At 52.2% G+C, this 27,421-nt stretch overlaps 1 protein-coding gene across 1 annotated transcript; it reads left to right on the forward strand.

Annotated features, from left to right (window-relative positions):
* Window positions 1-9,042: 9,042 nt before the first annotated feature.
* On the forward strand, window positions 9,043-27,127 carry LOC308278267 (SEC14-like protein 3; the record flags this gene model as incomplete). Its single annotated transcript, XM_080717942.1, has 12 exons — window positions 9,043-9,096; window positions 10,966-11,041; window positions 11,293-11,336; window positions 11,456-11,515; window positions 13,992-14,180; window positions 16,975-17,070; window positions 17,854-17,914; window positions 18,788-18,871; window positions 22,153-22,259; window positions 24,638-24,777; window positions 24,860-25,029; window positions 27,006-27,127. 12 exons carry the CDS (start codon window positions 9,043-9,045, stop codon window positions 27,125-27,127), a joined length of 1,203 nt encoding a protein of 400 aa, XP_080574068.1.
* Between the last annotated feature and the right edge of the window lie 294 nt (window positions 27,128-27,421).

Below are 27,421 nucleotides of genomic sequence, written 5' to 3' on the forward strand. Positions count from 1 at the left end.
CGGTCACCTCGGTCACCTGCAGAGGTGACAGCAGAGTCTCCTCCCCGGCCAGGTGGGCGGGGCACACGGAGGGCTCGCGAGGGGTTGAACTCAGGGATGTCCCACTCTAAGCTACACCCCAGCCCTGTTTTACTTTATTTTGAAACAGTCTTGCATGGTGGCCTTTAATCTTCGTCCTCCAAGTACCAGGGTTACAGGTGTGCGCCATCACGCCCGGCTCCATCCCTAACTCTTTTTTTTTTTTCTTGGTGGTACTGGGGGTGGAACCCAGGGGCTCTTCTACCTCCAGGCTACACCCCCAGCCCTATTTTATACTTTATTTGGAAACAGGGTCTCACTAAGTTGCTGAGGGCTTCACTAAGTAGCTGAGGCTGGCTTCGAACCTGCGCGATCCTCCTGTCTCAGCCTCCCAAGCGGGGGGATTACAAGCGTGCGCCACCACGCCCGGCCATCCCTAATTCTTAACATTGTCACTTATTCGCTGATTCATTCTACTGGGTTCATTCTACCTTTGAGTTACAGCCCAGCTGTTTTCGTTCCTTTTTAAGAAGGTCTCAGTAAGTTGCTGAGTGTTTTGCTGGGCTTCTGAGGCTGAGCCTGTGACCCTCCTGTCTTCCTCCCAGTACTAGGATGACAGGCGTGTGCCGGCGTCCCGTGAGTACTGGGACTCTTGAGGCCTGGCCTATCCTGGAAGCGGAGACGGGACCTGCCCTCCCCAGCCCATCTCTCATGGAAGTGTCCACAGCTTTGGGGAAGAGCAGGTGGGAGATATAGGGGTGTCTTGAGGACAGTTGGAAAGTCTCCCTTGTCCCCCAAATCTCCAACCCAGCCCAGCGCATCTCCCAAAGAGCCCAGGCCCGAGGGGACGCCACTGTGGAAGTCACGGGCGTCCGCAGCAGGGCCGCACTGAAGTCTGCAGACCCGTTGCGCGCAGCCCTGAAGCAGACGGCTTACAAGTCCAGTTTATAGACCGGCAATCCAAGGCTCCGCAGGGACAGGTGACTTGGCCAACGCTGTGGTGTCCGATGGCAAAAGCAGAGAAGGTCCAGGGCACCTGCCTGCAGGTCCTGCCAAGAAGGGTGGCACGGGGGCCGCGGCGGGGCAGAGTGAGGCTTGAGTTCTGGGGAGGGGAAAGGTTCAGGGTCTAGAGAGCTGCCCAGAAATGTGCCCTCTCGAGGGGTGTGAGTGCTGGCGTCACTCCTGCACACCTACTGTGCGACAGACCAAGCGCGGGCAGGCAGGGGAGGAGGCTCAGGGAGGTCAGGTGTGGGCAGAGAGAAGGCACCCGGGCCACTCAGGAGCTCAGGGGTGCCGGCGCCATGGCTGCGGGGGGCTCTGGCAGCGCCTCTGTCCACCAGAAGCATGGCAGGCCCTGGCATCCTGCTGGGTCAAAATGGGGGCAGGCGTCAATGGCCCCAGGGCTTGGGCTGGGTGACTAGATAATGGTGAATACGCCGAAAACCACTGCACTGCACGCTTTAAGAATGAGGAAGCCAGACGTGGTGGAGCAAAAACATCTGCCTGTAATTCCAGGACTTGGGAGGCTGAGATAGCAGGACTGCAATTTCGAGGACAGCCTCAGTTACTCTGTGAGAACCTCTGCAACTCAGAGAGACCCTGTTTCAAAATAAAAAATAAAAGAGGGCTGGGGGTGTAGCTTAGAGGTAGAATGGTCCTGGGTTCAGTTCCTAGTAACACACACACACACACACACACACACACACACACACACACACACACGACAAACTTATTGTTTATAAATTGTATTATGCCTATTTAAAAAAAAAAACTTAGCCAGTTGCAATGGCACACACCTGTAATTCCCAAGAACTTGGGAGATGGGAACATCGCAGGTTTGAGGCCAGCCTCAGCAACGTAATGAAAACCTGCTTTAAATTAAAAAAAAAAAAAAACATCTGGGGATGTAGCTCAGTAGTAGAGCCCTTGCCTAGCAAGTAGAGACCTGGATTCCATTCCCCATCACCAGAAAAAAAAAAATTTAATTTTTTTTAAGTTGGGGATATAGCTCAAAGGTAGAATGCCACACCCATGGTATTCAGTCCCTAGCACCAAAAATAAAATAAAATAAAATAATTTTAACTTAAAAAAGGAGTTGGGAGCCAGAGGTGGTGGCACATACTTGTAATCCCAGCATTCGGGAGGCTGAGACAGGAGGATCACGGTTTCCAGACAGCCTCAGCTCCTTAGTGAGGCCCTCTGCAACTCAGTGAGACCCTGTTTCAAAATAAAGAATAAGCCGGGGGTGGTGGCGCACGCTTGTAATCCCCGCACTTGGGAGGCGGAGACAGGAGGATCGTGCAGATTCTGAGCCAGCCTCGCTAGCTTAAGAGACCCTGTTTCCAAATAAAAATATAAAAATGGGTCTGGGAATATAGCCCGGAGGTAGAAGTGTTTCAAGGAACCCCAGTACCACCAAAAAAAAAAATAATAATAAAGAATAAAAAATAGGGCTGGGGGTGTAGCTCGAAGGTAGAATGCCCCTGGGTTCCATCCCAAGTACCAGACACACACAAAAATGATGCCGAGGCTGAGACGGGAGGATCTCAGGTTCACGGCCGGTCAGCCTCAGCTACTTAGGCCCTCCACAACTGAGTGAGGTCCTGTTTCAAAAATGAAGAATAGCCGGGTGTGGTGGCGCACACTTGCAATCCCAGTACTTGGGAGGCTGAGACGGGAGGCTCACAGAGGTTCAAAGCCAGCCTCAGCTACTTAGTGAGGCTCTCAGCAACTTAGTGAGACCCTGTTTCAGAAATAAAGAATAAAAAATGGGGCTGGGAGTATAGGTCAAAGGTAGAATGACCCTGGGTTTCATCCCCAGTACTGCCAAAAAAAAAAAAAAGAAATGAATTGGGCTGGGAATGCCTCTGGGTTCAGTCTCCAGAACAAAAGAAAGGAAGAAAGAAAGGAAGAAAGAAAGAAAAAAGAAAAGAGAGATGAAGGGCTGGGGACATAGCTCAGTGGTGGAGCCCTTGCCTAGCATGTGTGAGACCCTTAATTTAATACCAACCCCATAAAAATAAAAATAAGTAGCTGGGCATGGGGGTGCACACTTGTAATCCCAGTATTTGGGAGGCTGAGACAGGAGGATGCAGGTTCGCAGCCAGCCTCAGCTACTTAGTGAGGCCCTCCGCAACTCAGTGAGACCCTGTTTTAAAATAAAGACTAGCCGGGCGTGGTGGTGCATGCTTGTAATCCCAGCATTTGGGAGGCTGAGACCTGGGGATCGCGGTTCGTGGACAGCCTCAGCTACTTAGTGAGGTCCTCTGCAACTCAGTGAGACCCAGTTTCAAAATAAAGAATAAAAAATAGGGCAGGGGTGTATCTCGGAGGTCAAATGCCTCCAGGTTTCATCCTTTGACCCGCAAAAATAAAATAAAATAAAGACTAAAAATAGGGCTGGGGGTGTAGCTCAGAGGTTGGATGCTTCTGGATTCCATCCTCAGTACCACACACACAAAATGAAAATAAGTGTGTGCATGTGTGTAATAGGGTTGAACCCAGAGGTACTCTACCTCTCAGGTACACACCCTCACCCTCTTCATATTTTATTTTGAAACAGGGTCACACTATTGCTAAGAGTCTTCCTAAAGGGCTGAGGCTGGCCTCAAATCTGCAGTACTTCTGTCTTAGCCTCCCAAGTACTGGGATTACAGGCATATATCATGCCTGAATTAATTAACTAATTAATTTTTTTCTTTATTTTGCAGTACTGGGGATTGAGCCTAGAGGCATTCTACCTCTGAGCTACACCTCCAGCCCTATTTTCTTCTTCTTCTTTTTTTTTTTTTGGTGGTACTGGGATTCCTGGAAACCCTTCTACCTCCAGGCTATACTCCCAGACCTATTTTATATATTTTTTTATTTGGAAACAGGGTCTCTTAAACCAGCGAGGCTGACTTCGAACCTGCGCGATACTCCTGTCTCCGCCTCCCAAGAGCGGGGATTACAAGCCACCACGCCCCGCCCTTTTTTTTTTTTTAATTTATTTTGAAACAAGATCTTATTTAGTTGCAGAAGGCCACATCAAGTAGCTGAGGCTGGCCAGGAACCTGCCTGATCCTCCTGTCTCAGCTTCTAAAGTACTGGGATTATAGGCATCTATTACCAGGCCTGGCTGAATTAATTAATTAATTTATTTATTTGAGGTACTGGGGATTGCCCAGTCTCAGCTACTTAGTGAGGCATTAACTAAGGAGCAATCTACCTCTGAGCTACACCCCCAGCCCTATTTTTTGAAACAGAGTCTCACTAAGTCGCTGAGGCTGGCTGTGAACCTGCGATCCTCCTGTCTCAGCCTCCCAAGTACTGGGATTACAAGTGTGCGCCACTACGCCTGGCTTGAAATTTTTTAAAGTAATTGATGAGTTAATTAAGATGATGAAACAGCCCAAGGGTAGGGGCTGGAAACTGAGCTGCGTGGGGTCGCCAGTTTCCGTTCCTTCCCTCTTTGGGCCCGCACCTTGCATTTCTGTGGTCTGGCCCCCTGAGCTCGAAGCCCTGCAGCCCGTGTCCCTCCTGCACTCTCTCAGCTGGTTTGGGCCTGGATTCCATGGAGAAGGCAGAGAAGGTGGCAGGACTGCGGTTCCTAGTAACGGCTCCGGGGTGTGGCGCAGGTGCTGGCACTCCCTGTGGCTGTTTTGTTTACGTTGCCATGGTCTCCATGGTCCCCTGAAAGCTTGGCAAATGAGTTGCTAACGGCCGTGCACCACCCTGCCCAGCTAAGAAACATTTCTTGATCTCGTTGAGCCGCGATTTCTTTGGCTATAAAACAGAAATACCACCAGGCACAGTGGCACACACCTGTAATCCCAGTACTTGGGAGCGTGAGACAGGAGGATCTCAGGTTTAAGCTCAACTTCAGCAACTTAGCAAAACCCTGTTTCAAAATAAGAGAGGCTGAGAGGAGGATCGCAGGTTTGAGGCCAGCCTCAGCTACTTAGTGAGGCCCTCCGCAACTTAGTGAGACGCTGTTTTGAAATAAAGAACAAAAAGCCTGGCGTGGTGGCGCACGCTTGTAATCCCAGCATTTGAGAGGCTGAGACCGGAGGATCGCAGTTCGCGGACAGCCTCAGCTACTTAGCGAGGCCCTCTGCAACTCAGTGAGACCCGGTTTCAAAATAAAGAATAAAAATAGGGCAGGGGCTGTAGCTCGGAGGTCAAATGCCCCTGGGTTCCATCCCCAGACCCACGAAAATAAATAAATAAATAAACAAATAAATAAACAAATAAAAAAGAAATAAAGAACAAAAAATAGGGCAGGGTGTGTAGCTCACAGTTAGAATGCTCCTGGGTTCCATCTCCAGCACTACAAAAAAATATGGCTAAAAATAAATAAATAAAAAGGACTGGGTATGTAGCTGGAAGTAGAACGTCCCTGGGTTCAGTCCGCAGCAAAAACAAACAAACAAACAAACAAACAAACAAACAAGAAAGCAAAATAAAAACAGATACTCATCCCTGCTTCCAAACGGGGCGCTAATGATGGCCAGCCCTCGGCTCAAGCGCTCCGCTCAGAGGAGATGCCCAGACACGGGAGAGGGCGCGCCCGCAGGCAGGGCGGCCCATCCTGCCCCTCTAGGATCCCCACTCCTTCCCCAAAGCGCTTCCTACCCCCAATCTTTTCTTTCTTTGGTACTGGCGATTGAACCCAGGGGTATTCTACCTGTACCCCCAGCTGTACCCCAGCCTTTTTCTTTTTCCATTTTGAATTTGTGTGTGTGTGTGGTACTGGGGTTCCTGGAAGCCCTTCTACCTCCGGGCTACACTCCCAGATCTATTTTATATATTTGAAACAGGGTCTCTTACGCCAGCACGGCTGGCTTCGAACCTGCGCGATCCTCCTGTCTCCGCCTCCCAAGCGCGGGGATGACAAGCGTGCCCACCACGCCCGGCAGGTTCTGACATTTAAAAGAGGTGACACAGTTAGAATGAGGCCAGGTACCCGGTGCGGTGGCACAGGTCTGTAATCCTAGTACTTGGGAGGCTGAGACAGGAGGATCGTGGGTTCATAGCCAGCCTCAGCAATTTAGCGAGGCCCTCTGCAACTTAGCAAGACACTGTTTCCAAGTAAAAAGTAAAATAGAGCTGAGAGTGTTGCTCGGAGGTAAAATACCCTCGGATTCAATCTCCAGTACAAAAAAAAAAAAAAGGAAGGAAGGAAGGAAGGAGAGAGAAGAGAGAGAGAGAGAGAGAGAGAGAGAGAGAGAGAGAGAGAGAGAGAGAGAACTAAGCCTTCAATCTGCCCACTTTGCGCTAATATGGTAACCACAGCCACATAGGGGAATTTAAAGTAAAATTAATCAAAATTCAACCCAAAGGTTTGAAGCTAGGCGTGATGGCACATGCCTATAATCCTACTACCTGGGAGGCTGAGCAAGAGGATTACAAATTCGAGGCCAGCCTCAGCAACTTAGCAAGGTCCTGTTTCCAAAAAAGAAGTAGAAAGGGCTGGGGGTGTCCCTCAGAAGTAGAATACCCCTGGGTTCAGTCCCACTACCACGAAAACAAAGTTCCTTTCCTCCTTTGTACAACCATATTTCCCATGGGACTCGCGCCACTAACGTGTCTAGTTGGGACAGACCAGATTCAGAGAGTGTCCGCCATCACGGACGGTCCCGTGGGCTGGTGCAGAGAGTGCTCCCCACACAGGGAGTGAGTCGCTCGGCCTTTGGGGCCTGGGCCAGGAATGGTGCTGAGAGGGGCCTGCAGGCTCACGAGGTCCTGGGGGACCCTCAACCCTCCCTGCCCAGCCTCCGATGCCCGCCAAGTCCCCGAGTGCCTCACGTTAGACAGATTAAGGTGAGAAAGGAGAAGGGTGAGAACCGGCAGGATTAGGGGCTAATGAGGGGGCAGGGAGAAACCTGATCCCCGCCCCCAGCCTGCTTTCCCACCAGGGAAAAGAGCCGCACCTTGGGCTTTGTAGAAGTGGGGGCCGGAATGTGGAGTGGGCAGGGCTGGCGCTCCTGAGTTACCTAACTCCGGGTGACACCGCAGGCGTCCCAGACAGGGAGATGGCAGGGTGGCCCGCTGCCGCATCGATCAGGGGACCCGCAACGGCGTAGATCCCCCGTGAAAAATGTCTAGCACTCCTTTCTTCAAAAAATTATTCTAGGATTATTTGGATTAATATGTATAATTTGAATTTTATGTATAAACATTATAACTAAAATTGATGGGCAGCGGCTTGTGAGAGACTCAGGCAGCAAAGATTCTTTCCCACGGATAAAGTTTGGGCCAAACAAAAAGTTCAAACCGACCTTAGTTTGGGCCACTGTATAAGATCAGGTTTGAGTCGGCCTTGTGAAGGGAGACAGAACACACTCTGATTGTTTAAATGTCTGGCACCCTTGCCGTAAACTTTATAGAAAATAATAACTTTTACTGTCCTTGGCAATCCTGCTTGCATGACTATGCCTTTGCTTTTCTGCCAAAAAAAAAAGTATAAAAACTGTAACAGATCCTGAATAAAATGGAGAAAGATTGATCTCGTGTGGCAATTCCTCTCTCATCGGCCTCGGTTTCCCCCTCATCAACACACGAACCCCGACTCTGCTAGGGCTGGACCCGGCAGTGGCCCTACCTTCTCCTTCTGCTCCAGCTCTACCAGGGGCCCAGAAGATAGATGCCTGGCACCCTCGCTCACCCTCTGTGCTCCAAGACTTCCCAGAAGAGAGGCTCAGCCCGGGAGCGGGGACCCAGCATGCTCTAGAACAGAGGATCCAGAAGACACTCAGGCAGAGTGGCTTGGGTTAGCCCAGCTAGGAGCGCCGAGGCTAGCCCAGGGGAGGCGGACCCCCTGGAGGCCCAGGAAACAGCAGACTGTTGCCGCCAGAGGATGGTTTCTGTATAGACAGTCGTCGATGATGAGGTGCAGGAGAATAACCCCTTCGACGTACGCAGCCCCTGACAGTCTCTATGGCTCATTGGATTTTCTTCTAAGACAGCCTGCCGTGTGTGTGTGTGTGTGTGTGTGTGTGTGTGTGTGTGTGTGTGGTGCTAGAACCCAGGGGATTCTACTTCTGAGCCCCACCCCAGCCCTTTTTACCTTTTTATTTTGAAACAAGGTATCGCTAAGTTGGTGAGGTTGGCTTTGAACCTGCCATCCTCCTGTCTCAGCCTCTCAAATAGAGGAATTGCAGGTGTGTACGACACCTAGCTTCACCAAGGACATTTTATGTGTGTGTGTGTGTGTGTGTGTGTGTGTGTGTGTGTGTGTGTGTTAGTGGGGATGGAACACAGGGGCATTCTACCTCTGAGCTACACTCCCAGCCCTATTTTTTATTCTTTATTTGGAAACAAGGTCTCACTAAATTGCAGAGGGCCTCACTAAGTAGCTGAGGCTGGCTGCGAACCTGTGATCCTCCTGTTTCAGCCTCCCAAGCACTGAGATTGCAAGCGTGAGCCACCACAGCCGGCTCAAGGACACTTTTTGAGTTCCATTTATTGCCCCAGCCTGTTCTCTTCTTGACCAGACTTTGGCTAGGAAAGGAGGTGTGACCGCTCCCCAATCCCCGAGTCACAAAGCCGAGCCGCTGCCTCAGGGTCTGAGGGAGCCTTAGACTCCAGCCCTGTCGGAGCTGGGTGGAGGGTAATCTTTGGAGTAACTGAGGTGAGCCTCTCTCTCTTCATTAGCAAACTGGGGAGCAGAGGCCTGGGGAGAAGGGTTCCCCAGGGAGTGGGCCTCCTTTCTCCTACAACTCTCCCTTCTCTGCATCAGTGGTGACCAAAGGCCTGGGGCACCAGTGTGGCCTTCACTGGCTCTCACCTGGGGCTCCCAGGCCCTAGAGGCCAGCTGGGGCTGCCTTCACCTGGCAGGGGGCCCCTCCCCGCAGACCTGAATGTCCCACGGGACCTCACTTAATCCCATTATGTAATAATGTGCTATCAGAACAGTAGCTGGGAGGCGGGGCCTGGAGCCGTGCCCAGGAATGGCTGGGGCAAAAGGCCCCGGCTGGTCCCGGCTGCCAGACGAGGCTGGGCCTCTGCCCACTGTGGCCACCGCTGCTCCTGCTCAGCAGCACCATGAGCGGCCGAGTTGGAGACCTGAGCCCCAAGCAGGCGGAGGCCCTGGCCAAGGTGAGAGCTCTCCCGAGCCCAGGGAAGAGGACCGAGGCCGGTGGGAAGGGCGGCCAGTCTCACTATGTAGCGGCGGCATGGCTGTTTTTGGTTTTGTTTTTTGGTACTGAGAACTGAACCCAGTAACATTCTATCTCTGAGTACCCCAGACTCTTTTTTATTTTTATTTTTTTATATTTATTTATTTATTTATTTATTTATTTATTTATTTATTATTTGTGGGTCTGAGGATGGAATCCAGAGGCATTTGACCTCCGAGCTACACCCCCTGCCCTATTTTTTATTCTTTTTTTTTTTTTTGAAACAGGGTCTCACTGAGTTGCAGAGGAGGGCCTCACTAAGTAGCTGAGGCTGTCCGCGAACCGCGATCCTCCGGTCTCAGCCTCCCAAATGCAGGGATTACAAGCGTGCGCCACCATGCCCGGCTTATTTTTTTTTTATTTTGAAACAGGGTCTTGCTAAGTTGCTGAAGCTGTCCTTGAACCTACGATCCTCCTGTCTCTGCTTCCCAAGTACTAGAATTACAGGCGTGGGCCACTGCGCCGGCTGCAACATGTCTTTGGTGTTGGCTCTCAGCTGCCATGTCCCAGAGGGTCAAGTTCCAGAGAACCCAGTGACATCGGCCCTGCCCAAGGCAGGGACTGAGGGAAGCCCGCCCTCTGACAATAATGAGGGGGATGCCTACCCAGAATCAAGCCTGACCTCGCTCGAGGAGCCAGACCCAGAGAACCTCACCTGGGAGCACCCCAGGCCCTTAGACAGCACTGCCAGTCTGCCCTCGTTCCCCTCCCTCCCTGGGTCCCCGAAGCACCAGATCAGAAGACGTGGCCGTTCATGGTCGATGACGTCATCACACAGCACGATTTTAGAAGGTGGGAGGAAGGCGACCTCCCAGCGGCAAACGTATGGCGAGACCCAAGACTGTGACGTAGCCATCCGTGCTCGCCCGCCCACAGCTGTCCCTTTCCCCGTCCACCCATCCGTGTGTCCATCCCCCTTCCACTCACCCATCTCTCTGCCCTCCTATTCACCTGCCCGCGTCTCCTTTTCCCATCCACCCATCCATCCATCCACCACTACCACCCATCCATCTGTCCATCCACATCTATCTACCGATCTATCATCTATCCATTTTCCCTTTTTCCCATCCATCCATCCATCCATCCATCCATTTCTCCTTTCTTCCACCCACCCGCTCATTCATCCCTCCACTCTTCCTTCTCCCCATTTGCTCCCTATCCATCCTTTTTTCGTTCACCTAGCTATCCAATGCTCCGTCTCTTCTATCCATCCAACCATCAGCCCATCCCTCCATCCGTGTGGGCCAGACCACATGGGAAGGAGACGATGAAACGGTCTGAGTTGGAGGCCACGGTGTGTGTGTGTGTGTGTGTGTGTGTGTGTGTGTGTGTGTGACTGGAGATGGAAACCAGGGGCATTCTACCTCCAAGTGATACCCCCAGCCCTATTCCTTTTTTTTTTTTTTTTTTTTTTTTGGTGGTACTGGGGGTGGAACCCAGAGGCTTTCTACCTCTGGGCTACACTCCCAGACCTTTTTTATATTTTATTTGGAAACAGGGTCTCACTAAGTTGCTGAGATCCTCACTAAGTAGCTGAGGCTGGCTTTGAACCCGTGCGATCTTCCTGTCTCAGCCTCCCAAGCCCGGGGATTACAAGCGTGCGCTACCACGCCCGGCTATTCCTATTTTTTTTAATAGGGTCTCACTAGGTTATGAGAGTCTCGCTACTTGTTGAGGCTGGCTGTGAACCTGTGATCCTCCTTGTCTCAGCCTCCCAAGTACTGGAATTCCAAGCGTGCGCCCCCACGCCCAGCTGAGAGAACCATTTAACCAGGACCTCTCTTCCCAGTTCCGAGAAAATGTCCAGGACATCCTGCCTGCCCTGCCCAATCCAGATGATTATTTCCTTCTTCGCTGGCTCCGAGGTGAGGCTGGAGCTGGGGTCTGTGTCTGTGCCTCTCACTGGGGGTGCAGCCCAGGGGCGCTCTACCTCGAAGGAGGGGGCTCGCCCCAACAGCTCGCGAGGCCCATGGCTCTCAGGATCTGGCCACCCGTCTTTTCACGCGTTCAGGTCTAGGAGAGGGAGGGACAGGAGAGCGGGTCCGCCAGGCCCCCAGGGCCCTCCGCGGCTCCCCTGGCCCACCTCACACCTTCCCTACAACTCATTTCCCCACAGCGCGCAATTTTGACCTGCAGAAGTCGGAGGCCATGCTTCGCAAGGTGAGAGCCCCACCAGGAGACCTGGGACAGGCGCGTGTGGGGTCCGTGCCTCACACGGACTCCGTCTCCCTCTCGGGTGCTGGAGGCCCAGGGGGACCGACCGCTCCTTCCCCTTTCAGCACATGGAGTTTCGGAAGACCATGGACATTGAACACATCCTTGACTGGCAGCCCCCAGAGGTGAGCCGCGCCCCCAGACGCCTCGGCCTTTTGTGGTCAAACTGCGGGTCACTTGGGGCCATGGGTAAAGGCCAGCGAGGCTGAGAAACATCCGGAATTGCCCGAGCCTAAGGGGACACCCTCCCCTCTCCTCTCCTTCTCTCTCAATCTCTCTCTCTCTCTCTCTCTCTCTCTCTCTCTCTCTCTCTCTCTCTCTCTCTTTGGCACTGGGGATTGAATCCAGGGGCATTCTACCTCCAAGTTACACCACCAGTCCTATTTTATTTATTTATTTATTTATTTATTTATTTATTTATTTATTTGCGGGTCTGGAGATGGGACCCAGAAGCATTTGACTTCCGCGCTACATCCCCTGCCCTCTTTTTTATTCTTTATTTTGAAACCGGGTCTCACTGAGTTGCAGAGGGCCTCACTAAGTAGCTGAGGCTGTCTGCAAACTGCGATCCTCTAGTCTCAGCCTCCCCGATGCTGGGATTACAAGCGTGCGCCACCACACCCAGCTTCTATTTTATGTTTTATTTTGAAACAGGGTTTCACTGAGTTGCTGAGGGCCTCACTAAATTGTTGAGACTGGCCTCGGTTGCGATCCTCCGGTCTCAGCCTCCCAAGCACTGATATTACAGGTGTGTGACACCCACCACACTGGGCTCCTTTTTTATTATTTATTCTTATGTATTTATGTACTTATTTATTTGTGTGTGTGTGTGTTGCTGGGGATTGAACCTGGGACTTTCTCCTTCCAAGCTACACCTCCAGCCCTTTTTATTTATTGTTTTGAAACAGAGTCTCAGTAGGTTGCTAAGAGTGTTGCTAAGCTCCTGGGGTTGGCCTTGAACCTGTGATTACTGGTTTTATAGTCATGTGCTGCTGCTCCCGGCTCCTTTATATCTTTTATCTTGAAACCAGGTCTTGCTAAATTGCTAAGGGGTCTCACCAAGCTGCGGAGACGGGGACCTGTGATCCTCCTGTCTCAGCCTCCCAAGTACTGGTGACAGCTATGTGCCTCCAGGCCCAGCAGCAACTCTCTTTTAACAGTAACAAAGATTTCCTGGGGCCTCACGAGGCCCAGGCCTGGGTTGAGTTTATGAGTACGAGTTTAGCCGGGCGTGGTGCCACACGCGTGTAATCCCAGTACTTGGGAGGCTGAGACAGGAGGATCACAGTTTTGAGGATAGCTTCAGAGACCTTGCAAGTTCCTGTTTCAAAGAACAAAAAAATAAAAATGCCTGGGATGTATTTTGGAGGTAAAATACCCCTGGGCTCCATCTCAGGGGCACAAAACAAAGCGTGAAGTCACTGAGGTTGCCGCAGGCAGGGCCTCCCTGCAGTGGCCTGCTCGGTCATCAGTCTCAAAAGGAAAGGATTATCTAATTCCTGTGTGTGTGTGTGTGTCTGTCTATCTGTCAGTCTGTCTGTTTTCCTGGGGATTGAACCCAGCATTCTACCTCTGAGCTACAGCCCCAACCCAGTTTTATTTTTTTTGTTTCAAAACAAAGTCTTGCAAGATTGCTGAGAGTCACTGAGTGCTGAGGCTGCCGCAAACCCACGGTCCTCCTGTCTCTGCCTCCCATGTGCTAGAATTAAGGTGTATACCACCCCGGCCAGCTCCAAACCACTGTATACGAAAGGCGGTGGGATGGGCTCAGAGAGGCGGTGTCACTCGCACAGGACACACAGCAGGGACGCAGTCCTGTCTGCATTTGTTTTGTTTGTTTGTTTGTTTGTTTGTTTGTTTTTTGTGGTACTGGGGGTGGAACCCAGAGGCTTTCTACCTCCGGACTATACTCCCAGACCTATTTTATATTTTATTTGGAAACAGGGTCTCACTAAGTTGCCGAGAGCCTCACTAAGTAGCTGAGGCTGGCTTCGAACCTGCGTGATCCTCCTGTCTCAGCCTCCAGAGCGCAGGGATTACAAGCGTGTGCCACCACGCCCGGCTTAAGTCCTGTCTGCATTTCACCTAGATCTTCCGACTTCAGACTCTGTGTCCCCATCACTAAGCCCAACGTCTCTGTGGGAAAGGGACAAGGGAAACGCTGGGGCCAGAACCAGGAAGCCCAGAGGCTTGAGCGAGGCCAGGCTGAGACCTACCTGGCTTTGTTTTGTTTTATTTTGTGGTCCTGGGGATCGAACTCCGGGGCATTCTGCCTCTGAGCTACACTCAGCCCTATTTTAATTTCTTATTTGGAAACAGGGTCTTGCTAAGTCGCTGGGGCTGCCTTCGGACCTGTGATCCTCCTGTCGCAGCCCCCCACGTGCTGGGACCCCGGGTGTGCGCCAGGACTCCGGCTCCGGCCTTGTTATTTACCTGCTGTGAGACTGTCCATCTGAGCAGGGCGCTGGGCTCCCTCACTCGGGACAACGGTGCACCCCAAAGAGGGCCGGCGCCTGTGCCGCGGTGGCCACCACCAGTTGGGCAGGCCTGGGGTCTCCGGGACTTGCACGAGGCCACGTTCTGTTGTCTTTCCGTGCCCAGGTGATCCAGAAGTACATGCCCGGGGGCCTGTGCGGCTACGACCGTGACGGCTGCCCCGTGTGGTACGACATCATCGGGCCGCTGGACCCCAAGGGGCTGCTGTTCTCCGTTACCAAGCAGGACCTGCTCAAGACGAAGATGAGGGACTGCGAGCGCATCCTGCACGAGTGCGACCTGCAGACGGAGCGGGTGAGGCGGCGGGGCCCGGCAGGAGGCACCCAGCGGTGGGCTGCAGTCGGGGCTCCGGCCGGCGCCAGCTGTGCCGCCCTGGGGAGCCGCCCACCCTCTCTGAGCCTCCCCTACAGAGCAGGGGTAGCGATAGTGTGCTTGCAAAGGTTAGCTGAGATAATGCAAGTATGGGAGCTCCTTAGATCACAGTGGGGCTTCTTCCTGATTGACCTGTGCGGAGCTGGGGTGCGGAGCTGGGGTGCGGAGCTGGGGTGCGGAGCTGGGGTGCGGAGCTGGGGCGCGGAGCTGGGGCGCGGAGCGCACCTCAGTCCCAGTACTTGGAGGCCAAGACAAGATGATTGCAGTTTGAGGCCAGCCTAGCAAATGACCAAAACCCTGTCTCCAGCAACAACTATGACTGCTTCTCCTTTTCCTGTTCCTTCCTCCTTCTCTTCCTCCCCCTCTTCCTTCTTCCTCCTCCTCCTCTTCCTCCTTCACATCCTCCTCCTCTTCATCCCTCTTTTTTTCTTGATGGTACTGGAGATTAAAATCCCATTTTCGCAGGGCGTGGTGGCGCACGCTTGTAATCCCCGCGCTTGGGAGGCGGAGACAGGAGGATCGCGCAGGTTCGAAGCCAGCCACGCGCGCTGGCTTAGGAGACCCTGTTTCCAGATAAAAATATAAAATAGGTCTGGGAGTGTAGCCCGCAGGTAGAAGGGTTTCCAGGAACCCCAGTACCACCAAAAAAATCCCATCTTCAACTTCTTTTTTCTTTCTTTTTTCCCTTTATGCTACCGTGGATAAATGCTTTCAGGAGTGTGTGTGTGTGTGTGTGTGTGTGTGTGTGTGTGTGTAAGTTGAATGTAGGACCTTGTGTATGCTAGACAAGCACTTTACCACTGAGCCCCATCCCCTGCTCTTTGAGACCCTATCTCAAAATAAAAAATAAGGGCTGGGGATGTAGTTTAGTGGTAGAGCACCCCGGGCTCAATCCCTAGTAACACACACACACACACACACACACACACACACACACACACTACACACTACACAATCATCATTGTAAGTTGAAAACATCATAAGTTAGAAATGCACTTAATACACCCGCCTACCAAACCTCATAACTTAGTCTGGCCCACCTCAAGCTGCTCAGAACACACGGCCTACGGCGGGTATCGTGAGAGAGTGTCGTGGCGCACACCACTCGCCTGGGAAAAGACCAAAATTCTAAATTCAAAGCGTGACTTGTGCCGCATACTGTTTTGCGCCGCGGTCAAAACGCCACCAAGCATCGCCATTGTGCGTTGGTGACCCCTGTGCCTGGTAGCGAAGCCTTGTCCCGGACAACCCCTGCCCGGTGCGCTGCCCCTCCCCGCCCCATCGGCTTTCCCGTCTCTCCTGTAGGTCTCAGACTTAGACGGTGGCTTCTCTGAGGCCCCGGAGGGGTTAATACACCGCCGCTGTGTCCTGCAGCCCCTGGACTCTGCCATGGTGCTCCCCGCAGGACTGGGGGCCGCAGAAAAGGGGCTTATTACACGTGATTCATCATCCTCTCTGTCTGGATTGACATAAGTGCCTAGTAAATATCAGGTGGATGGATGATGGGAAACGTGATACATAGATGACTATGGATGGATGGGTGAGTGGATGGACGGATGGATGGTTAATAGGTATATGAATCGATGGGATAATTGATATATGGGCGGATAAATGAATATTTGGATGAGCGGAGGATGGATGGCTGGATGGATGGATGGATGGATGGAAGGGAAAATGCAATCGCTCCTATCCACTTGCTCCTCTGCAGACAGAGTAGGGGATTTAAAGAAGCCTTGAGGGGATTGGACATGGTGGTACACGTCTGTAATCCCAGCACGTAGTAGGCTGAGACAGGAGGGTTTTTTTGTTTTTCTGTTTTTTTGTTTTTTGTGGTACTGGGGTGGAACCCAGAGGCTTTCTACCTCCGGGCTATGCTCCCAGACCCATTTTATAGTTTATTTGGAAACAGGGTCTCACTAAGTTGCTGAGAGCCTCACTAAGTAGCTGAGGCTGGCTTAAAACCCATGTGATCCTCCTGTCTCCTGTCTCAGCTCAGCCTCCCAAGCGCAGGGATTACAAGTGTGCGCCACCACGCCCGGCCTGAGACAGGAGGTTTGAAGCCAGCTTCAGCAACTTAGCAAGACCCTCTTTAAAAAATAAAAAATCAAACTGAGCGTGGTAGTGCAGGCTTGTAATCCCCGCGCTTGGGAGGCTGAGACAGGAGAATGGCACAGGTTCGAAGCCAGCCTCAGCTACTTAGTGAGGCTCTCAGCAACTTACTGAGACCCTGTTTCCAAATAAAATATAAAATAGGTCTGGGAGCGTAGCCCGGAGGTAGAAAGCCTCTGGGTTCCACCTCCAGTACCACCAAATAAATAAATAATAAATAAATAAAGGACTGGTGGTGAATGCTGGACATGGTGGTGCATGCTTATAATTCCAGGACTTGGGAGGCTGAGACAGGAGGATTCTGGTTTACCGCCAGCCTCAGCTATTTAGTGAGGCCTTCTGCTACTTAGTGAGACCCTGTTTCAAAATAAGGAATAAAAAATAGGACTGGGGGTGTAGCTCAGACATAGAATGTCCCTGGGTTCAATCCTCAGTACCACACACACAAAAAAGGCTGGTAGTGAAATTTATAGCGTTTACGGTACTAGCGATTGAGCCTGGGAATGCCTCTGGGTTCAACCCCGGTACCCCAATAAAGACTGCTCACTATGTAAGCTGCCATCTCCCAAGCCTGAACCTTGGGACCTCTCTCTGCTCTTCCTGGCAGCTGGGGAAGAAGATCGAAACCATCGTGATGATATTTGACTGCGAGGGCCTGGGGCTGAAGCACTTCTGGAAGCCTCTGGTGGAAGTGTACCAGGAGGTGAGGAGAGGCCCGGCCTGCCGTGACCTCGAGGCCACGCGGGGCCCCATTAGTCACGGGCACCGATTAGTTCATGCACCTGGGCACCCACAGGACCCCCATGTTTCCCAGTAGAGCCCACAGGGCAGGCCTTGGGGACATTATGCTGAGCCCACGGCGCCCAGTTTCCACCCCGCCCTTCCGGGCCTGTCACCCCAGGTCAGCGCACCTCCCACCGCCCACATGAGGATGGCGGTGCAGGCACGCGGGGGCGACTGTTCCACAAAGTGTGCACGTGGTGTGGAAGGTTGTGACCGTTCAATAAACAGTAGTCGTTACTATTATTATTTATATTTATATTTTTATATTTATACTATTATTATGCTATTAAGATTTACTTTACAAATGACTATTGCCAGACGTGGCCCCGTAGACCCAGCACTTGGGAGGCTGAGACGGGAGGATCGCAAGTTCAAGGACAGCCTCAGCAAGTAGTGAGACTCCATCAACCTAGCGAGACCCTGTTTCAAAATAAATCTAATAGGGCTAGGGTGTAGCTCAGAGGTAGAATGCCCCCAGGTTTGATCCCCAGCAACAAAAACAAAGCAAATGATTATCACTGCGTTGTTGTTGTTAGGCTGTGGTTATAAGAGCCAGGCGGTCCCCTCCAGGGGCCCCTGGAGGTCGTGGTAAGGAAGGAAGTCCTCCCCCGCCCTCCAGAGCCCCCAGACAGGGGGTGGCTGGCGAGGGAGACCAGGGAAGAGGTGCCGCCTGGGTCCTGATGGCGTTGTCTTGGTTCCACAGTTTTTTGGCCTCCTTGAAGAAAACTACCCGGAGAGACTGAAATTCATGCTCATTGTGAAAGGTGTGTGGCGAGTGACCTTCACCTGTGCTTCTGCTCACTGGGAAGAGGCCACATGCAAATCATCAGGCCACATGCAAATCACTCGGGTCACATGCAAATCATCAGGTCACATGCAAATCCTCGGGTCACATGCAAATCACCTGAGTACCTGGCACTGAGTGCTCCTAAATGGCAGTTCCCAGGTTGCCCTTCCAGCCAGAGCAGGCGGACCCCAGCTCTTCCAGGAACCCCCATCGCTCTGCCCAGGAGGAAGGCTCCCTCCCCACGCTGCCGCCTGTGCCAGCTGGTACAGCCGAGGCCTGGCTTTCTGATTACCTCCTAGTCTTCCGGGGGCCTCTCTGGTCTTGCTCATGCTTGTCCTGTTTTCCTGGCCAAGTCATCTGCTCCTCAAAGCAAAGGACCTGAGTCTACACCGCGTCGCACACCTTGCAGGCCTGGCACCATGGCGGGTTTCACTAAGAATTTGGGGGTTGCTGGTTGGCTTATTGGTAGGTGGTTGATAGATTAGACAATTGGAGGTTGGGCGCGGTAGCGCACGCCTATAATTCTAGTACTTGGGAGGCCGGGACAGGAGGATTGCACATCTGAGGACAGCCTCAGCAATTTAGCGAGACTCAGCAACCTAGCATGACCCTGTTTCAAAACAAAAAAATAAAACGGGTTGTGGGTGTAGCTCAGAGCCAGACGGCTCCTGCGTCCAATCCCCAGTACCAAAGGAGGGGGAAAAAAAGATTGAATGATTGGCTAGCTGGCTGGCTAACGGGTTGGGTACTGGCCAGGGTTGATCACGAGTCTTCTCTATCATGTACTAAAATTATAGAAAAGTGGCCTGATAGTATTTTCTCCCTCTCACCCTTACCTGTGTCTCTGCAGCCACCAAACTGTTCCCCGTGGGCTACAACCTCATGAAGCCCTTCCTGAGCGAGGACACACGCAGGAAAATTGTCGTGTTGGGGAGTAAGTAGCTCTGCGCCCCCCAGGCCTGAGCCTGAGCTTCGGAGCAGAGGCTGGCCCATCGCCCGCTCAGAATCCAACGTGTGGCCTAGGGTTTCAGGTTCCTCCCTCCCGAGGAGGCCGGCCTGCCCAGGGAGCTGGGCCTCGCTCTCCGCCACCGCCCTGGGGTGAGTGGGCCCTCCGCAGGACCTGCTCATCGCTAGCAGCTTGCTTATTGGTCAGCCTCTGGCCTGGGCCTCAGTTTCCATTTGACACTTGTAACTCAGTACTGTTCTTTGTTTTGTTTTGTTTTACTGGGGATTGAACCCAGTGGCATTCTACCTCTGAGCTACACCTCCACCCCTATGTTATTCCTTATGTATTTAGTTATTTAATGCAGTGCTGGGGATGGAACCAGGGGCATTCTACCTCTGAGCTACATCCCCTGCCCTATTTTTTATTCTTTATTTTGAAACAGGATGTGGTAGTACACACTTTTTTTTTTTTTTTGGTGGTACTGGGGTTCCTGGAAACACTTCTGCCTCTGGGCTACACTCCCAGACCCACTTTTTTATATTTTTATTTGGAAACAGGGTCTCTTAAGCCAGCGCGATCTTCCTGTCTCCGCCTCCCAAGGGCGGGGATTACAAGCGTGCGCCACCACACCCAGCTGTAGTGCACACCTTTAATCCCAGTACTTGGGAAGCTGAGACAGAAGAATTGCAGGTTGCAGGACATCCTCAGTAAGACTCTAGTGAGACTCTCATCAACCTAGCAAGACCCTACTTCAAAATAAGAATAAAAATAGGGCTGGGGTGTAGTTCGGAGGAAGAATGTCTCTGGGTTCAACCTCCAGTACCACAAATACATAAATACATAAATACAATAAAAATTTAAAAAGCTGGAATGTGGCTTGGACATAGAATGCCTCTAGGTTCAATATCCAGTACCATAAAAAAAAAAAAAGCAGGGCTCGGTGGCACACACACCTGTAATCACAGTACTTGGGAGGCCAAGACAGGAGGATCACAGATGCATGACCATCCTCAGCAACCTAGCAAGACCATGTTTCAAATACAAAAAAAACAGAAAGGGCTGGGGTTGCTGCCTAGAAGTAGAATGGTACATGAGCTCTGAGGTGTATGTTTTAGACACATGTTTCTGGAAGGAAATATGATAAAATTGTATTAAAATTAAATATTGTGTTAGAAATAGAAGGAACATTGATTTTTTCTAATTTTATTTATTTTTTATTTTTTTAATTGGTGCATTGTAATCATACATCAATTGGAATACAAGACTTGAGAGGATATACAAGCACACATCATCCAATTAGCCCTCATCCAGCCCCCATCCCATTCCCTCCCCCTCCCTCGATCCCATGCTTGTTTGGTGATTAACTTTGATACATATGTTTATGTACCTCCTGCTTTTTAAAGAGGCTCCATCCTCCCCTATTCCATACCCTCTGATTGGTCACCTTAGTTGCTTCACTATAGGGCCCTTTCTATAGCTCGACCACTTCCTGTTGCCCCTTTCCTCCTAGTTATTGCTGATTAGGGGAAGCATCTGGTTTTAATTTTCTGCGATATTTCTCTGTGCATGCCGCGTTGCAAGTACCGATCCCACTCTTGACGGCCCCAGTAGTGGCCTGGCTACCCGGTGGACTGATCCAGACCTCGCTGGCTCAAGCAGCGTCCTTGCCTCATGGGAGGCCCCGATTCTGGCCTCGCTGGCCCCGACACTGGCCTAACCCCTGAGCTGGCTCTGATCCCGGCCTCAGAGGCCCCAGTAGCGGCCTTGCCTCACAGCAGGCTCCTGATTTTTGATAGTAATAAATCATGTTTTGAATATTCATATTTTTGTTTTCTAAATTTTTGTGATAATAATTTTTTTTGGTGGTCCTGGGGTTCCTGGAAACTCTTCTACCTCCAGGTTACACTCCCAGACTTATTTTATATTTTTATTTGGAAACAGGGTCTCTTAGGCCAGCGCGGCTGGCTTCGAACCTGTGCGATCCTCCTGTCTCTGCCTCCCAAGTGCAGGGATTACAAGCGTGCGCCACCACGCCCGGCAATGATAATAATTTTATAAAATAGTAATCATAGTGTTGATTTTATGTAATATTAATTGTGATATTAATTTTTTTTGCAGTACTGGGAATGGAACCCAGGGGCATTCTACTTCCAAGCTACACCCCTAGCCCTCTTTTTTATTCTTTATTTTGAAACAGGGTCTCACTGAGTTGCAGAGGGCCTCACTAAGTAGCTGAGGCTGGCCGAGAACTGTGATCCCTCCCCCACCGCCCCGTTTCAGCCTCCCAAGTACTGGAATTACAAGCATGCCGCCACCATGCCCGGTTTAATTATGATATTAATTTTATAAGTAGGAAAATAACTGTTTTTAATTGACATGGTGAGTAAAAAGGAAAAGACAGAAATAATCCTTAAACCCAAGCCCCTGACCCTGAGCGTGAGGGTAACTTCTCCCCAGCAGGTTGGTCAGATCATAGAATCAGGAGAGTGAGGGAGGATCTGGGTGGGTGTCAGATCCTCCCAGTCCTGCCTTTCTCTCCCTTCCTGACCTCCAGGCTTCCTCCCTTGCTCACCGGAATGGGCGGCTCGGTGGGCCACGGGCGGCTGGTGTGAGGCCCAGGCCCCGCCTGCCAAGCCCACACGTCCTGGAGCACTGTGGGTTAGTTCCCGCTCCAGACCCCAAGCCTCTGCCCCTGTTGGCGCCCCACAGGCTCAGAGTGTGTGGCCCTAGCGTGCCAGGCATTGTGGGATTTGCCCTTATCCCACTGGAAGGAGGGAAATAATACCTCATAGCCATGAAGGTTCAGCTGGGTCAGCCACAGGGCTGGGTTGCAGCAACCCCCAAAACTCAGCACTCTCAGGACTTTGCATAGGGCGCTAATAACAGTATTGGATATTATGCACACGGTGATGGAGCCTGAGGGCTGAAGAGCCCAGCACTCTCACCCCCACCAGGAGACTTGACTTAATCATGTGTAACCCCCAACAAGGTCCCTGAGCTCGAGGGCTTAGAGGTCTCGGGACACTTACACAACTCTTAGCTTTGCTGCTCAGGATTTGCAAACCCATCAGCAAGGGGAAGCACGTTTCCATAGCAACGGGATGCTGGGGAAGACACTTCCTAAGGTTGAAGCCCAGGAGCTCGGGAGTTGGCCCTGGTAGCCTGGCTCCGCTCGGGCCTGGTTCTGAAGCTCAGGGCATCCTGGGGGGAGCTAGAAGCTGGCTGGTCCCCTCTGGTTGGTAACTGCTCTTCAATCACCCTTCTCCCAGACAGCTGGAAGGAAGGCTTGCTGAAGCTCATCAGCCCTGAAGAACTGCCTACTCATTTTGGGGGGAGCATGACCGACCCAGATGGGAACCCCAAATGTTTAACAAAGGTAAACGAGCCCTAGGGCAGGGTAGGGTCAGGGCGTAGGGCTGGCTTCCTGTCCCACCCCCTCGTTCATTCCACAAACATCTGCACACAGGTCTCACAGAGGAGACCAGGTGTTTAGCTGGACGGCTCCATCCCTGCCCTTTGGGGGCTCTGAGCAGCTGGGTAGGCAGAAAGGAAGGAGGGAATTTCCAGGGTTGAGGGTGTGGCTCAGGGCAGAGCATTTATCTAGCATGTGCAAGGCCCTGAGTTCAATCTCCAGCACTCTAACAGTAATAAATAATAATAATAATTAATAATAATACTATCGCATATCCTGGGCCCACTGGCACACACTTGTAAACCCATTACTTGGGAGGCTGAGACAGGAGAATCACAGATTTCAGACCAGCCTCAACTTAGTGAGACCTTCAGAAACTTAGCAAGACCCTATTTAAAAATGAAAAATAAGATAGGGCTGGGGTATAAATGCCCCTGGGTTCCATCCCAAGTACAGAGAGAAAGTTTAGGGAGAGAGAGAGAGAGAGACAGAGACAGAGAGAGAGAGAGAGAGAGAGAGAGAGAGACCTCAGCAATTTAAAAAGTCCCTCAGCAACTTGACAAGACCCTGATTCTCCATCATTATTATTGTTGTTATTATTATCCTAATTATTATTATTGGACCGGGGATTGAACCCAGAGGCATTGTAACTCTGAGCTATACCTCCAACCCTATTCTACTTTTTATTTTATTTTTAATTTTTGTGGTTCTGGGGATGGAATCCAGAGGCTTTCTACCTCCGGGCTATACTCCCAGACCTATTTTATATTTTATTTGGAAACAGGGTCTCAGTAAGTTGCTGAGAGCCTCACTAAGTAGCTGAGGCTGGCTTCAAACCTGTGCGACCTTCCTGTCTTAGCCTCCTAAGTACTGGCATTACAAGCATGCACCACCATGCCTGGTTTACCTTTTTTTTTCTTTTGGGGTACTAGGGATCAAACCCAGGGGCATTCTACCTCTGAGCTACACCTCAGCCCTATTTTTTATTTTATTTATTTATTTATTTATTTATTTATTTATTTATTTTGGTGGTACTGAGGTTCCTGGAAGCCCTTCTACCTCCAGGCTACACTCCCAGACCTATTTTTACATTTTTATTTGGAAACAGGGTCTCCTAAGCAAACGCGCGTGGCTGGCTTCGAACCTGCACGATCCTCCTGTCTCTGCCTCCCAAGCGCGGGGATTACAAGCGTGCGCCACCACGCCCGGCTATATACTTTTTTTTTTTTTTTCGTGGTACTGGGGTTCCTGGAAGCCCTTCTACCTCCAGGCTACACTCCCAGACCTATTTTTACATTTTTATTTGGAAACAGGGTCTCCTAAGCAAACGCACGTGGCTGGCTTCGAACCTGCACGATCCTCCTGTCTCCGCCTCCCAAGTGCGGGGATTACAAGTGTGCGCCACCACGCCCGGCTTATATACTTTTTATTTGGAAACAGGGTCTCTTAAGCCAGCACGGCTGGCTTAGAACCTGCGCAATCCTCAGGTCTCCGCCTCCCAAACGCGGGGATTACAAGCGTGTGCCACCACACCCGGCTTATTCTTTATTTTTGAACCACACCCGGTTTATTCTTTATTTCTGAAACAGAGTCTCACTGAGTTGCAGGGAGCCTCACTAAGTAGCTGAGGCTGGCTGGGAACCACAATCCTGTCTCAGCCTCCCAAGCATGTGCCACCACACCGGCTTACTTTTTATTTTGAAACAGAGTCTCACTGAGTTTCAGAGGGCCTTGCTAAATTGATGAAACTGGCCTCGAACCTGTAATCATCCTGTCTCAGCCTCCCAAGCACTGGGATTACAGATGTGCGCCACCACGCCCAGTTTAAGACCCTGATTCAAAAGAAAAAGTAAGCCGGGCGTGGTGGCGCACGCTTGTAATCCCCGCGCTTGGGAGGCGGAGACAGGAGGATCACGCAGGTTCGAAGCCAGCCGCGCTGGCTTAAGAGACCCTGTTTCCAAATAAAAATATAAAATAGGTCTGGGAGTGTAACCCGGAGGGTAGAAGGGCCTCCGGGAACCCCAGTACCACCAAAAAAAAAAAAAAAAAAAAAAAAAAGAAAAGAAAAAAGTAAAAAGGGCTAGGGAGTATAGCTTGAGGACAGAAGGCCCCTGGATTCAATTCCCAGTATCAAAAGACACAGAGAGAGAGAGACAGAGAGAAGGAAGAGCTGGGCCTGGTGGCATACAGCTGTAGTCCCAGTGCTTGGGAGGCTGAGACAGGAGGACCGCAGGTTGGAGGACGGAATTCTGCCCCAGAGGGGTCAGCTGAGGGAGGAGTGCTGCGGTGAGAGGAGGAGCCTGAGCAGGGGCCAGAGGAGCAAGCCTCCGTGCTCTGCGCAGATCAACTACGGCGGGGAGATCCCCAAGTCCATGTACGTGCGGGACCAGGTGAAGACTCAGTACGAGCAGAGCGTGCAGATCAGCCGCGGCTCCTCGCACCAGGTGGAGTACGAGATCCTGTTTCCAGGCTGCGTGCTCAGGTAGGGTGGCCGCAGCCCCGCCGGCGAGGCCGGGCCCTCGGAGGCCATCCGGCGGAACGGGACCTGTTCCCTCACCTCACAGGTGGCAGTTCTCATCGGACGGTTCGGACATCGGCTTTGGGGTGTTCCTGAAGACCAAGATGGGGGAGCGGCAGAAGGCCGGGGAGATGACGGAGGTGCTGCCCAGCCAGCGCTACAACGCCCACATGGTGCCCGAGGATGGGAGCCTCACCTGCTCCGAGGCCGGCGTCTGTGAGTCTTTACCAGCTGGGCACGGTCCCAGAGGCAGGACAGTCTGCCCCAGGGTTCAGAGAAGGCAACAGAGGAGCAGGGACACAGCCTAGGTTAGTGGTACCGGGTCACATGGTCACTTATTCAGGACACATTTGCCAGGTGTGGTGGCGCACACCTGTGATCCCAGTACTTGGGAGGCCGAGACAGGAGGATCACAAGTATGAGGCCAGTCTCAGCACTTAGCTAGACACTCAGCAAAGTGGGGAGATGCTGTTTCAAAGTTATACATAAAAAGGGCTAGAAGTGAGTGGAGCATGGTGGTGCAACGCTTGTAATCCCAGCATTTGGGAGGCTGAGACAAGGATCATGGTTCGTGGACAGCCTCAGCTACTTAGTGAGGCCCTTTGCAATTCAGTGAGACCCTATTTCAAAATAAAGAAAAAAAATAGGGCGCCGGGCGTGGTGGCACACGCTTGTAATCCCCGCGCTTGGGAGGCAGAGACAGGAGGATTGCGCAGGTTTGAAGCCAGCCGTGCTGGCTTAAGAGACCCTGTTTCCAAATAAAAATATAAAAAATAGGTCTGGGAGTATAGCCTGGAGATAGAAGGGCTTCCAGGAACCCCAGTACCACCAAAAAAAAAAAAAAAAATAGGGCTGGGGTGTAGCTTGGAGGTAGAATGCCCCTGGGTTCCATCCCCAGTACCGCCAAGAAAAAAAAAAAAAGGGCTGGTGGTATTATCGTGTGTGTGTGTGTGTGTGTGTGTGTGTGTGTGTGTGTGGTGCTGGGGATTGAACCCAGGGCTTTCTACCTCTGGGCTACACTCCCAGAGCTATTTTATATTTTATTTGGAAACAGGGTCTCACTAAGTTGCGGAGAGCCTAAGTAGTTGAGGTCGGTGCACACCCGGATCCTCCTGTCTCAGCCTCCCAAATGCTGGGATTACAAGCGTGTGCCACCAGGCCCGGCTGGAGGTGTATCTTGAGGTAGAACGTCCCTGAGTTTAGTCCCCAGTGTGAAGAAGCAGCGGCTCAGGACACACTCGTGAGCTATGCACCCAGAGCCCCAGACACACATGTCCTCAAGGGGTCACGTAACACAGGCAAGGGACGACTTTCCCCAGAGGAACCTGGGGTGCTGAGCACTGGTACAGAGCCACAAAGCCGAGAGGAACCCCAGGGTCCCACCTATGCCTCGGCGTAGCTGTGTAACTCTGGGCAAGTTGGGAGCAGCCTGGGAAGGACAGCTGGGCATGGCGAACACCTGTCATCCCAGCACTTGGGAGGCTGGGACAGGAGATTCTCAGGCTGGAGGACGGCCTCAGCCACTCAGCAGGACTCTCAGCGCCCTAGCTGAGCGTCTTTAACCTAAAGCCTAAAACAAACAGGTTTTAGTGCCTTAGCTCTGCACATCCCCAGGTGCAGTGAGCTCCCCCTTCCAGCCGATCCCGCTGGTCAGAATTCCCTCCTCAAACCTGCGATCCTCCCGTCTCAGCCTCCCAAGTACTGGGATTATGGGTATGTGCCACCATTGCTGGCGGTGGGGCAGGGCTCAGAGGTAGGATGCCCCTGGGTTCAATCTCTAGTACCCCACACACACGTGCACTATACATGTACATATTCTGGGGAGGGCTTGAGCCAGGGCGTGGGGAGGCAGTAGGTGTGGCCGGCCTGGCCCAGCACCTCTGCCCAAGGGGGCTGGGAGGCCTCGACCTTCCCAGCTGCCCCCGTGCATCGTGTCCATCAGCTGAGTGTCTAGGCGTGGGGACAATAGCCTGTGACACCAGTCAGTCCACGCACGCCGGGATGGCGATGCCAGGAGGAGGCCGTGTCGGCGCACGGGCTCTGCGGGGGGTGGCAGCTCTCATGGGGAAGCGAAAAGTCACAGCGGGAACTTGGGCAGCCTGGCACGGAGCCCGGCCTCCCCCAGGCGGGCAGGCCTGGCAGAGAGAAGCCAGGCCCAGCGCCCCCCCCCACCTGTCCCATCTGCCCCCCAGATGTGCTGCGTTTTGACAACACCTACAGCTTTGTCCACACCAAGAAGGTCAGCTTCACGGTGGAGGTGCTGCTCCCGGATGAGGGCATGCAGAAGTACGACGAGGAGCTCACCCCCGTCTAGCCGGCCCCCACTTCCCAGAGACCCCGCCCCGTCTCTCCCCGCGCACCCTGCCTGCCTGCCGCTCCGGAGACCAATCATTAGTCATCCTGACTGACATTAGACAAAGGGCTACCCTGCTGTGGTCAGATCAGAAAGGCACAGCCTGGAGGGCGCCAGCACTTCGGGGAGGAGGAGCACAGACAGGAGGCCACGGCCCGAGCCCCAGAGCAGGGCCAGTCTCCGAGCCTTGGCCTTGCCTATCCTGTGGCATTGGGCATGCGTGAACCCCTTCCCCACGAGGTTAGAGGCTCATCT

This window comes from Muscardinus avellanarius, assembly GCF_963383645.1.
Source record: "Muscardinus avellanarius genome assembly, chromosome: 21".
Classification (NCBI taxonomy): Eukaryota; Metazoa; Chordata; class Mammalia; order Rodentia; family Gliridae; genus Muscardinus; species Muscardinus avellanarius.